This window comes from Scyliorhinus canicula, chromosome 5 (assembly GCF_902713615.1).
Source record: "Scyliorhinus canicula chromosome 5, sScyCan1.1, whole genome shotgun sequence".
Classification (NCBI taxonomy): Eukaryota; Metazoa; Chordata; class Chondrichthyes; order Carcharhiniformes; family Scyliorhinidae; genus Scyliorhinus; species Scyliorhinus canicula.
In genome coordinates, this window is record NC_052150.1 from 14,210,080 (window position 1) to 14,223,208 (window position 13,129).

The 13,129-nt window shown below is 50.0% G+C and overlaps 1 protein-coding gene across 1 annotated transcript in view; it reads right to left on the reverse strand.

Annotated features, from left to right (window-relative positions):
• Positions 1–13,129, reverse strand: part of LOC119965783 (acyl-CoA dehydrogenase family member 11-like) — a 122,972-nt gene that overhangs the window by 96,908 nt on the left and 12,935 nt on the right. Inside the window, 5 exon segments of the mRNA XM_038796606.1 lie at positions 3,889–4,003; positions 6,998–7,104; positions 9,951–10,072; positions 11,149–11,290; positions 12,580–12,744. Coding sequence (XP_038652534.1) covers positions 3,889–4,003; positions 6,998–7,104; positions 9,951–10,072; positions 11,149–11,290; positions 12,580–12,744 — 651 coding nt within the window.

Genomic DNA, 13,129 nt, shown 5'->3' on the forward strand with positions numbered 1-13,129 from the left:
ACTGTCCACCCATTCCTGCCTCTCCCGCTATTCACCGGCCTCGTTTCGCTTGAGCGAGTGCGTAACAAGGCCGGAGAATCACGCCCCCTTTGTCAAACTATGGTAACATTCCACCCAGTTCAGAGGCAGTCCTGAAACATCGAGAGCAAACAGGAGACTGTGCATTGAGTGCCACCTTGTGGCCAGCTGTGTCTTGTACACGTTACACACAGATCCGTTGAGTAAAATCTACTCTCAGAAATCAAAACAAATTCCACCTATGGAGATTAATAAGACAACAGTGAATTTCTGTCAAAGAATCTGAAGCAACAATCAATAATGGAGTGAGGATGGCCAGGGAAGATTGAAGTCTCAACTTTAAAAAAATCATTTGTTAGATGTGGACGTCTCTGGCTAGCCCAGCATTTATTGCCCACCGTTAATTGCCCCTTGATATGCTGCCTGCATAAACTGCTGCAGTCTACACCATGTAGGTACACCCATCGTGCTGTTAGGGAGGGACTTTGGTGCTGTGCTCCCTCAGTGCTGCCTCTCCAGTGATGCAGTGCTCCCTCAGTGCTGCCTCACCAATGATGCAGTGCTCCCTCAGTGCTGCCTCACCAATGATGCAGTGCTCCCTCAGTGCTGCCTCTGCAGTAGTGCAGTGCTCCCCCAGTGCTGCCTCTGCAGTGGTGCCTCTGCAGTAGTGTAGTGCTCCCTCAGTGCTGCCTCTCCAGTGCTCCCTCAGTGCTGTCTCTCTGGTGATGCAGTGGTGCCTCTCCAGTGATGCAGTGCTCCCTCATTGGTGATGCCTCTGGAGTGGTGCAGTGCTCCCTCAGTGCTGCCTCTCTGGTGATGCAGTGCTCCCTCAGTGCTGCCTCTGCAGTGGTGCCTCTGCAGTAGTGCAGTGCTCCCTCAGTGCTGCCTCTCCAGTGCTCCCTCAGTGCTGCCTCTCTGGTGATGCAGCGCTGCCTCTGCAGTGGTGCCTCTGCAGTAGTGCAGTGCTCCCTCAGTGCTGCCTCTCTGGTGATGCAGCGCTGCCTCTGCAGTGGTGCAGTGTCCCTCATGTTATGAAGCCACAGAAGCCACTGAGATGGGTCAATGGACTTGGCTACATCCAGATGCCTCGCAGCTCCACCCGATTGCTCCATCATATTGAGAGATGGATTCTTCCTCTCTGCTGTTCTCACCTTGAGATACACAGCAGGGCAGGAAGAGCTGGTCACCTCATACTGACGGCGGCATAGTGGTATTGTTACTGGACTAGTAATCTACAGACCCAGAGAAATGCTCTGGGGACCCGGGTTCAAATCCCACCACGGCAAATGGTGAAATTTGAGTTCAATAAAAATCGGGAATTAAAAGTCTAATGAAAACCCATCTGGTTCACTAATGCCCTTTAGGGATGGAAATCTGCCACCCTTACCTGGTCTGGCCTACATGTGATTATTGAAATATCCTCTGAAGTTCAAGGGCAATTAGGTTTGGGCACTAAATACTGGCCGAGCCAGTGACCCCCCATGTCAATTAATCAATTTTTTTTTAAACTGCTCCCGAGGTCCAGCGATCTACATCACCCGTGTCCCTGGACCCGACCTCATACGGCACCATCCAACGACTAGGACAGTCCACGATCATCACGCGTTGAAGGAATTTTTCACAGCCTTCCTCCCATATCAACCAAAGTGACAATTCACCCGCACCCTCTCGACAGTGGAAATGGCAGGACCGCTGAATAAGTGGGAGATCACAGCAGGCCAGAGCAAACTGAAATAGGCCGAGCCTTCGCTGCTACGTTACAAGGAGCTGAAGAACTGTTGAGAGCCCACTGCTCCTCACATGTGCCTGGGACTGATTCCCTGGATAGCCTCCCACTGCCCCCCTCTCCATCCCTCTCCCAGCCCTCTCCCCAGCAAGAGGAGCTGATCTGTGCATAGTCCGTGTGCCTCGAGGCAAGATGGTGCTACACCGCGGCAACTGGGATTTTACATTGCTCATCACTGGTGATGTATTTTTCCTTCCTCATTGAGTGTGGTTTTTAACGAGACAGCAAAATACCCACAATGAATTTCCAACGGCACAATTTGAGCAGCGCTCAGCCTCAGCAAATCTTCACCACAGAAGCGGTAAACCGACTTAATCTGCAAAGTTGGTGCGTTTGATGTCATTGAACGTTTGAAGGATTTGTTTCTGGGGGAGCTGGGATCTCTCAGTGTGCGATGCCCATGTCGTGTGGGAGGTCTGGCCCGCTGTGTGTCCGGGATATGGGGAGTGTCTCCGGCTGCTTTCCCTCAAGGTTTTCCGAACTCAGGGATCAGCAGTTGACCTTCCACGACACACAGACCCAGGTGAAGGGATCCCGGAGCTGGTCATCTCGTAGGCCACAGGCCTGCGCACTGCGACTCGTTAAGGGGCAGCAGGAGACGCTGATGGTCATTGTGGCCATCAGAGAGGTTGCAGGGAAACATTTACGAGAACGGTTTTCAGGATGAGGGTTGTGTGGATAGATGGGGGAAGCTGGAATTCCTCTCTTTAGAGACGATTGAGGGGAGAGGTGTACAAACTGCTGAGGGGTCTAGACAGAGGAGATAGAGAGAGAGAGAAACTTCCGGTTGGCGGAAGGGTCGCAAAACAAAGGTCATCGATGCAAAATGATTGTCAAAAGAAATAAAGGCATCACGAGGGAAAAGAAACTCTTCTTCTGGAATGCATGGCCGGAGAAGAATTATTAGAAGATCAAAATTAGGAAGAGGAGTTGATCACCCGGGCCAGCTTTCAATAGAGATATTGGGCGAAGAGTAAACTGTACTGCCAGAGGGAAGGGCAGGTGGAGGGGTAGGGGAAAGTTCTGGTGGGGGGGGGGGGGGGAGAGGGGGAGAGTAGGCCCAGCTGAGTTCTCTGGCAGAGAGTCAGCACAGATACACTAGGCCAGGGGTGGGCAAACTACGGCCCGCGGGCCGCATGCGGCCCGCCAAAGGTCTTTATGCGGCCCACCAAGATCAAGTCATAAAAAATAAAAAATAACATTTTTTAAAAAAATTTTTTATATTTTTGTTATACGGTTAATGGGGGGGGGGGGGGGGGGGGGGGGCTGTTGGGTTACTGGTATAGGGTGCATACGTTTACTTGAGTAGGGTGATAATTGCTCGGCACAACATCGAGGGCCGAAGGGCCTGTTCTGTGCTGTACTAGAACATAGAACAGTACAGCACAGAACAGGCCCTTCGGCCCTCGATGTTGTGCCGAGCAATGATCACCCTACTTAAACCCACGTAACCCGTATACCCGTAACCCAACAATCCCCCCATTAACCTTACACTACGGGCAATTTAGCATGGCCAATCCACCTAACCCGCACATCTTTGGACTGTGGGAGGAAACCGGAGCACCCGGAGGAAACCCACGCACACACGGGGAGGACGTGCAGACTCCACACAGACAGTGACCCAGCCGGGAATCGAACCTGGGACCCTGGAGCTGTGAAGCATTGATGCTAACCACCATGCTACCGTGAGGCCCCCGTGAGTACTGTTCTATGTTCTATATGAGGCGCCCAGAATCATAACCGGGTGAAGCGCCATTTTTGAAAAGTAGAGAAAAAGAGGGCTAAAGGCAGGATGCCGCCGGGGGAAGTGCTGAGGTATATGCCGCACGCTAATTGGTTACAACCGGGACTATTAATTAATATACTATGCGGCCCTTTAAAATTGTGAATTTCTGAATGTGGCCCTTGCACGGAAAAGTTTTCCCACCCCTGCACTAGGCTGAATGGCCTCCATCTATACTGGGCCTCTTCCACGATTCTACATGTGTCGCCCCTGAAACTGTGGCTGGAGCCTCTGACGGTGCGAGTGGACCCCAGGCTCTGCCATTCGTTCACCCTGTGGGAGATAATGTCGGGTTCCGTACCTGCTCTGCTGGGTACAGCTGCTGCTCCATGAACTCTTTCAGCTGCCCGAGGACGCGCTGCCCCTCGACGGACGGCCGGAACAAGCTTCTGGTCATGGAAAACAAACCCGTGTTCCTAGATCGAAGAGAGGGCACGATTTAGGATGAGTCACCTCTCTGAAAGAGTAGGAAATCGAGAGAGATCTCAGTTGGTAATGAGCATCAGCAGGGATGCTGGGAGATAAAGTTCATTCTGCTGGTAGCCAAGTCAAACCGAGAACAAAAGCGGATCGCAAAATGGGCAGCTGGAATTTTGTGTCCTCGGAGAAAAGTCCAGGCTGCTCTGCTGGGCAATTCTTGGAAAAGTGTGGACGTACACTGAGAAAATCCCCATGTGTCGGAAGAAGTCACATCCGAGGGACGTATGGGTCAGAGAGGCAGCAATTGTACTGTTGCACTAATTCAATAACCTGCAATGCCACTGAGCATGACCCACTGCTGGAAGTCCAGAGTCAATCACTTTACCTTTCCAAACGTTATCTGAGACAGTCTGTCAATTTATCATAAACAGAAAAAAGTTGCAGCATTTACTGGTCTTTGTGCTGTCTGCAATCAAAGCAACCTGCCATCGGAATACATTAGGAATCTAACAGGGGTAAGAACCGGTCAAATAGAATATAAATCTAGATGAGAAACTGCAGACAAAAACAGGAAATGCTGGGCAATCTCAGCTGATCTGACAGCATCTGTGGAGAGAGAAACAAAGCTGACGTTTCGAGTCTGGGTGACTCTTTGTCCAAGCGGATGAGTCATCCAGCCTCCAAGCGTTAGCTCCCTTCTCTCTCCACAGATGCTGCCAGGCCTGCGGAGATTGTCCAGCATTTTCTGGTTTTGTTTCAGATTTCCGCATCTTTCGAGATGAGAAACTGCGAAGGTGGCCGTGATATGAACGTACAAACATGTGAATAAGGAGGAGTAGGCCATTCAGCCCCTCGAGCCTAGTCATGGCTGACCGGACTGTAACCTCCCCACGTCCCGCCGACCCAGTTAGCCTTTCACCCCCTTGTTAATCAAGAATCTGTTCGCTCGGCCTTAAAAATATTCAAAGATTCTGCTTCCACTGCCTTTTGAGGCAGAGAGTCCCAGGGACTCGCCCCCTTCTGAGAGAAACAAATTCTCCTAATCTCTGTCACAAATGACTGACCCCTTATTTTTAAACAGTGACCCCTCGTTCTAGATTCTCCCACAAGAGGAAACATCCTCTCCACACCCACCCTGTGAAGACCCCTCAGGATCTTAAAAGATTTCAATCAAGTTGCCTCTTACATTTCGAAACCCCAACGAATAGAGGCCTAACCTTTCCTCATAAGACAGCCTGACCATTCTTGGTATTAGTAAACCTTCTCTGAACCGCTTCCAACGCATTTACATTTTTCCTTAAATAAGGTGCCCAATACTGTACACAGTACTCCAAATGTGGTCCCACCTACGTCCTCTCCAACTGGAGCAAACCTCCCTACTTTCTTATTCAATTCCCCCTCAAAATAAATAACATTTTAATTGCTTTCCTAATCACTTGCTGTAGCTGCATATTAACCTTTTGTGATTCATGCACTAGGACACGCAGATACCTCCCGAGTCCCAGAGTCACCATTTAGATAATATGCTCCCTTTTTATTCTTCCTGCCAAAATGGGACTTTTCATATTTGCCTTGTCCACTTGCTTAACCTGTCTGTGTCCCGTTGTAGCTTACTTACGTCCTCTTCACAACTTACTTTCATACCTCAAGGTAAAGTCACCATAGTCCCTGATGACCACAGGCTGCTTTCCCCTTTGAGGGAGGAGAGCTGACTGGTGGTGATTTAACCGGAGGATCGCCACATCTCGGGCAAGGGGTCTTCATGAATAACCTCAGCCGGTACGGGAATTGAACCCACGCTGCTGGCCTCGCTCTGCATCATGAACCAACGGTCCAGCCAGCTGAGCTAAACTGGCCCCCATCTTCCTATCCTACCTATCTTTGTGTCGTCAGCAAATTTAACAACCCTACCTTCAGTCCCTTCATTGGCGTTCCAGCGCTGACCCATGTGGCACTCCAAAAAAGGCTCATTTATGCCACCCCTTTGTTTCCTGTTAGCTAGCCAATCTTTAACCCATGCCATCTTGGTGGAGGGAGGCGCGTTCATAACGCGATCAAACAGGCCGAGTGTGTCGACCTGCAAATCAGTCCAAACACGCCAATGGCTGGCGGAAAGGGCGAGAGATATTGGTCAGCCATATTCGATGTGAAGTGGCCCTCTCTCAAAGCTATAAACCTCCGCTGACAGACTAGTGAACTGTTCCGGGAATTACTAACAATGGGAACAGGTGAAGGTCTGCCTCAGTGAATTGGAATATTCTTGGGTGTGAATAACGTGAGTTGTATTGTGGTGTCTCTCCTACACGTGTTAGCAAGTCAGGAATCCACTTGCTGCCTGTTCAGTTCAGATCGGATTAGACAGCTTTGTGCTCAGGTACAGGATCAGGTGAGCAGTGGCGTAGTAGTGGGGAGACAGTGGTGTAGCGGTATTATCAATGGACTAGCAAACCAGTGACCCAGGTTAATGCTCTGGGGACCCAGGTTCAAATCCCACCACTGCAGATGGTGAAATTGGAATTCAATAAAAATCTGGAGTTAAAAGGCGAATGATGAGCAAAAAACCATTGCCGATTATCGTAAAAACCCATCTGGTTCATCAATGTCCTTTGGAGAAGGAAGTCTGCCGTCCTTACCTGATCTGGCCTAAATGTGACTCCAGACCCAAAGGTGACTCTTAACTGCCCCCTCAAGGGATGGGCAATAAATGCCTGCGACACCCACATCCCATGAACAAAGTTTTTAAAAAGTTACCCACAAATAAGTCAATTTGGCAACACGGTGCAAGTTCAGCCCAGGCTGAGATAATGAAGTTTACAAATCGAAAGCAAAACTTGCCGCTGAAATGTTAACCTCATCACTGGCAAGAAAATTGAAACAAGACGATTACAAAAAGAGAAATCTAGAGTTAAAATCCTGTGCGCAGTTTGCCAATGCTGATGCTCTGCTGACTGAGGTGATGGTTTGAGGTTGTTCTCTAACTGCCCACTTACCCATTTGAGACTCGCAGTCCAGCTTCCGCCAGAGGCTTTATGGTTTCACCATACAAGTGTGCATTCTCGGCGCTGGCATTTCCGAGCAGGGATCGAGCATACACACCCTGGAGTGGGAACCAAAGAAGGGAAGATTATTGGCAATAAGGAGCATTTGAATTCATGTAAATGATGAGATAACATGGGAGGGGATTCTCCCGTTTGCTGACGCTGAAATCGGGAAACCCGATTGGGTGGAGAATAGGTTCCGACGCCAAAATCGAAGTGGGCGTCAATTTGACGCCAAATCACGATTCTTGTCACCTCGACAGCGGCGTCAATGAGTACCGGAACAGTAAACACCGTTTGCATATCATCAGCGGCCCTGACCCAGTATTCTCCAGGGCCTCCGCGATGCTCCGTCTCCGATGGGCCGAGTTCCCAACGCCACGGTTCACTTGAGCTTTTTAAAAAATTGTGAAACTGGCATCGTGGCTACTGAGGGAAAGAGAGGCGGATGGAAAGGGTGCAACGTCACCATAGTTTTCACACAGTCGTGCTGCTGGCCAGGGGGGCCTTCAGCCAAGGCCGGGGGGGGGGGGGGGGGGGGGGGGGGGGGGGGGGAAAGAGTGGCAAGGTGTGGCCAGGAGGTGGGCTGTGGGGTCGGAGGTGGGTGGGCATGGAACACCATTGCCGCCGCTGGCAAAGCAGCCATGCAGCTGCGCACACTGCTGATAGCTATAGGTGTCGTATAGGTCCCCCCCCCCCCCCCCCCCCCCCCTCCCCAGGGCACCCCTCTCGGCGAATCCTGCATCAATTTTCATTCCTGGGCTGTTGTCCGCAGATTATTTTCCCCTGGAATTTTTCATCCTTTCCCTCAGTCTCCTGCGTCACTTTGTCGCTGTATCTGTGACAGCCGTCGTTCAGCTGACAGCACACTCCGTCTTCCGGATGAGATACTGAACTGAGACCTCGTTCGCCCTCTCAGGTGGATGTAAAGATCCCATGGCACTGTTTTGAAGACGAGCAAGGGAGTTCTCCCCGGTGACCTGGCCAATATTAATCCCTCAATCAAAATCACGAAAAACAGGCTATGTGGTCATTATCACACTGCTGAGTGTGGGAGCTGCCTGTGCGCAAATTGCCTTTCCCCCATTACAAACACTGGCTACACTTCAAAAAGTACTTTATTGGCTGTAAAGGGCTTCGAGATGGTCGGGTGGTCATGAAAAGAGCCTTAGAAATGCAAGTCTCCCTTCGCCCTTTCATTTAACTTCATTTTATTCATTCACCTGACCAGTTCTTCACGGGAAGTCGAACCACAAGATTGTTTTTGAAAGTATCAAGGGAAGTGGGAATTAAGGTACGGCACATTCTTGGTGGAGAGAAATGCATTCGTAACGTGATCAAACGGGCGGAGTGGGTCAACCTGCAACTCTTTCCAAACACTCCAACGGCTGGCAGTAAGGGTGAGTGAGACTCCCGGTCAGCCATACTCGAAGTGAGTAGCTCACTCCAAGCTACAAACCACCGGTGACAGACTAGTGAACTTTTCCAGGAATTACCGGCTTTGGGAACAGGTTGGCCTTCGAGCACTACTCCAAGCGGGAAGAGAATTATAATGTTGGCCTTCGAGCACTACTCCAAGCGGGAAGAGAATTATAATGTGAGTTGTATTGTGTTGCCTCTCCTGCACCGTGTTAGCAAGTCAGGAATGCACTTGCGGCCTGTTCAGTTCAGATTGGATCAGACAGCTTTGTGCTCAGGTGCAGGTTCAGATGCTGTACCCCCAAGAAGGGGTTTACTTTACAGGGAAACGTTTCCTCAAGTTGACCCTGTCCCTCTCTGTTCCCGCAGTGACAGGGTTCAGTTTCGTTCAGCACAGTGCTTTGATCCTGCGAAAGCCTCGCAAAACTTCCCCTCCGTCTCCCACCTACCACCTCTGGACGGGAACACCGGTTTGGTTTTTGTTTGCTAATTGTTTATTTTCCCCGACTCTGCTGACTGGGACCTCACTGATTTGCATGACTGACGATTCTCCAGGAATCGGCACAGCAGCACAGTGGTGAGCACGGTTGCCTCACAGTGCCAGGGGCCCAGCTTCGGTTAGGGCCTCGGGGTGACTGCGTGGAGTTTGCACTTTCTCCCCGTGTCTGCGTGGGTTTCCTCCGGGTGCTCCCGTTTCCTCCCACGGTCCAAAGATGTGCAGGTCAGGTGGATTGGCCATGACAAATTGACCCTCATGTGATGTGCAGCTCAAGTGGGGTTACGGGGATAGAGTAGGCATGGGTAGGGTGTTCTTTCCGAGTGTCAGTGCAGATTCGATGGGCCAAAGGGCCTCCTTCTGCACTGTAGGGGTTCCATGGAACTTCGCCAAGTGGCTATTATTCACATGGGCTTAGCAGTCGGCATTTTAAGCTGCCGTTCAGTGCTTCCCACGTGCAGTTTCTGTCAGCACACCACTTGCCGAGGGAATTCAGTATTCCGCTGTCTCTGACACATCTTGCTAAATCACCTTGGAGCCCGCCCAGATGTTGAGTGGATCTCCCCAACTACCCAGGGGAGGGGAAAATCAAAAAAGAGATGCAGAGCCAGGACGTTATGGTGCATCCGTCTACGGGACGTTTTCAGACTAGGATTGATGGCAGACTAGTGGCAGCATTGGGCACCCATACCATCTCCATCTCCTGACCAGAAATGGCACACAGGGTAACAAGTCCCAAATAATCAAGAAATATTCTGGGTTTGGGGCCGCCAACTCCCTCCTCGATCGAGTGTGGAGGGAAACAGAGGCTTGGTGGCAGCACAGGCCTTCGTGCCAACAGCTGGTGATCCAAACGGTGGAACCGCCCCAGCTTATTATCAGCAAGGACCCAGTCTTTGTGACTGGGAAGGTTTCTTTCTCAGTGGCCGACTTTTCACTTCAGTATCTCAAAGACGCGTCTTCAGCCCCTTTGCAGATCAAAATCCTTACCTGTACTATGGACGCAATTTTAAAAAAGGACAGAGCCAGGAAGAAGTTCCAGTTGAGGAGAGGAGTAGACAGACCTCGACAACGTCTGTACACAGCGATCAGCTCCTCGCAACTTGGAATTCCTGCAAAATAAAGATAGCGGGGAAACTTGAAGCAAACATTCCTCCATCGACTCCCACTCAAAGGCCTTGTTACAGACTGATCTCTACTTCTATCTGAATTGTTTGATCTCCATTCTTTACCTTTTGTTGTGCAGAATCGCACCCGATACACCCAACCTCCTCCAAATCAGGATTACCAACGCATGGCAGCTAATCGAACACAAGCACACACACACAATGTCAAACCACGATCCCCCCCCCCCCCACCACCCTCGCTGTCCTTCCCCCGCAGCTAGTGTCACTTCTGGCTGGGCAGATTAGTGGCAGCATTGGGCACCCGTACCACACCCATCTCACAACCAGAGATGGCGCACAGGGTAACAAGACCCAAATAATCTAAAAATATTCTGGGTTTGGGGCAGCCAACTACCTCCCTGACATTTGTTCATGCAAAAGACGAAAGGGGGGGGGGGGGGGGGGGAATCAGGCATTTTACAGTGAGGTCAACATTGTGAGTCGTGAACACAGCCCAGTCCATCACACGAACCTGCCTCTTATCCATTGACTCAATCTACACCTCCCGCTGCCGGGGGAAAGCGGGCAGCATAATCAAAGACGCCTCCCATCCGGCTTACTCACTCTTCCAACTTCTTCCATCGGGCAGGAGATACAGAAGTCCGAGAACACGCATGAACAGACTCAAAAACAGCTTCTTCCCCGCTGTTACCAGATTCCTAAATGACCCTCTTATGGACTGACCTCATTAACACTACACCCTGTATGCTTCATCCGATGCCGGTGCTTATGTAGTTACATGGTGTACCTTGTGTTGCCCTATTATGTATTTTCTTTTATTTCCATTTCTTTTCATGTACTTAATGATCCGTTGAGCTGCTCACAGAAAAATACTTTTCACTGTACCTCGGTACACGTGACAATAAACAAATCCAATCCAATACTGCACGGAGTTTGGCAAAACAGGGCACCTTCTCTCAGGTTCAAGGCTGACAGAAATGGCCCATTTTCAGGGCCTCTCTAACTAAATATAACTAAACTATTCAACGGTATGAGGATATAATGCTCCTACAATAACTTACCCTTCACATCCTGAAGAACACTATTCTGTCCTGGAAAAGACGTTCCCCTGGGCCAATAAAAGGGCATGCAGGCATAGGCCAGGTCCGCAATAGGATTTCCAATGGTAGAGAGCTCCCAGTCTAACACAGCAATGACTCGAGCCTGGGGTTTAAACACGTAACTTGTTATGGTTAAGCAAGTCAACTAAACACAAACGGTGTGTGTATATATGTATGCGCACATTATATGAGTAAGTTTCAAGACCAAAATGAGCAAATTCTGCGTAGGTGTCCCTCTGTCTTTGGGAATGTAGAAGATCGTCGGTAAAAACACAAGAAAAGGGGGGAGTAGATTATCCGGCCCTTCGAGTCTACTCCATCATTCAATAAGATGGTGTTACATCTTCTACCTCAAATCCAATTTCCCACACTGTCCCCATATCCCTTAATTCTCACACTACCCAAAAACCTATCGACCTCCGTCTTGATCTCAGTGACTTGAGTAGCCACTGCTCTCCGAGGTAGGGAATTCCAAAGATTCCTTACCCTCTGATTGAAGAAATTTCTCCTCATCCCGAGAATGTTGACCCCGTGTTCTCAACACTCCAACCAGGCCAAACGTTTTCTCAGCATCTACCTTGTCAACACCTTAAGAATGTTGCACTTATGAATAAGATCACCTCTCACTCTCCTAAGCTCAAGGCAATATCAGCCTCGCCTACTTAACTCTTCCTCAGAGGACAATCCCCTCTGTAATCAGTCCACTGAACCTTTGTCGTGCACACTCTGGAGCAAGGCTCTCCTTCCCTGGGTAGGGAGACCAAAGCTGGTCCAGATGTAGCCTCAATAATCGCAGATATATGGCAATTATGCTCGGAATAACTGGAGATAGAATGAGGACCGTGAAGTACTCCAAAACTTGCTAAATCAGACACGATGGCCTGAGTTTCCCAGCCCCCTGCGGGGAACCGGCTGTGGAGAGCCCTCCAAGCCTTGGTTGACTTCGACCGGACCGGAAGATCCCAATCGGTGGGAGGGGCCTGGAAACTCCGGCCTCTGAGGGGCCACATTGAAGGTAAGGGCAGAGCAGGAGTTAGAATTTAGAACAGTACAGCACAGAACAGGCCCTTCGGCCCTCGATGTTGTGCCGAGCAATGATCACCCCACTCAAACTCACGTATCCACCCTATACCCGTAACCCAACAACCCCCCCTCCCCTTAACCTTACTTATTAGAACACTACGGGCAATTTAGCATGGCCAATCCACCTAACCCACACATCTTTGGACTGTGGGAGGAAACCGGAGCACCCGGAGGAAACCCACGCACACACGGGGAGGACGTGCAGACTCCGCACAGACAGTGACCCAGCCGGGAACCGAACCTGGGACCCTGGAGCTGTGAAGCATTGATGCTAACCACTATGCTACCCTGCTGCCCACACCGAGTTACCTCAGTGGGGTGAAATATTAAGTTTTCAATCCGGAAGTCGCCGTGGACTATCGTTGCTTGCTGTTCGTTGTCCGGCAGATTGTTGGCCAGCCACTCTGCTAGCTCGTTCATGGCAGGAATGTCAGCAGTAACTGCAGCCTTGTACTGTGCCGTCCATGTTAAAACCTGAGTTCAGAGAGAGAGAAGATTCAGTTTGTTTCCTGTGCTCCGACTGTACTTTTAAACAGGCCATCGGTGCACCATTCTCAAATGACAGGGAAATGTGTTACCCAGGCAGTGCTTCCCAAACTCTTTTCCACTGTGACCCCATTTTAACACTTCAATGGGAAGATGGCCACAGAAAACAGCAAAAGCAAAAACAGCAATAAAGTAACATTCGGTTGATAATTGTTAAAGCTTGCCGAGTATGGGCCAACAGGAAATAATACATCATATAAAATTGGTGTTCTCCCATAACTGCAATGAAGGTGGATCTGATGCCCTCACTGTTAGTATGTACAAAAGCCCGGCACACAGAATATACATTTGGATTCACTGACCTATATACTTT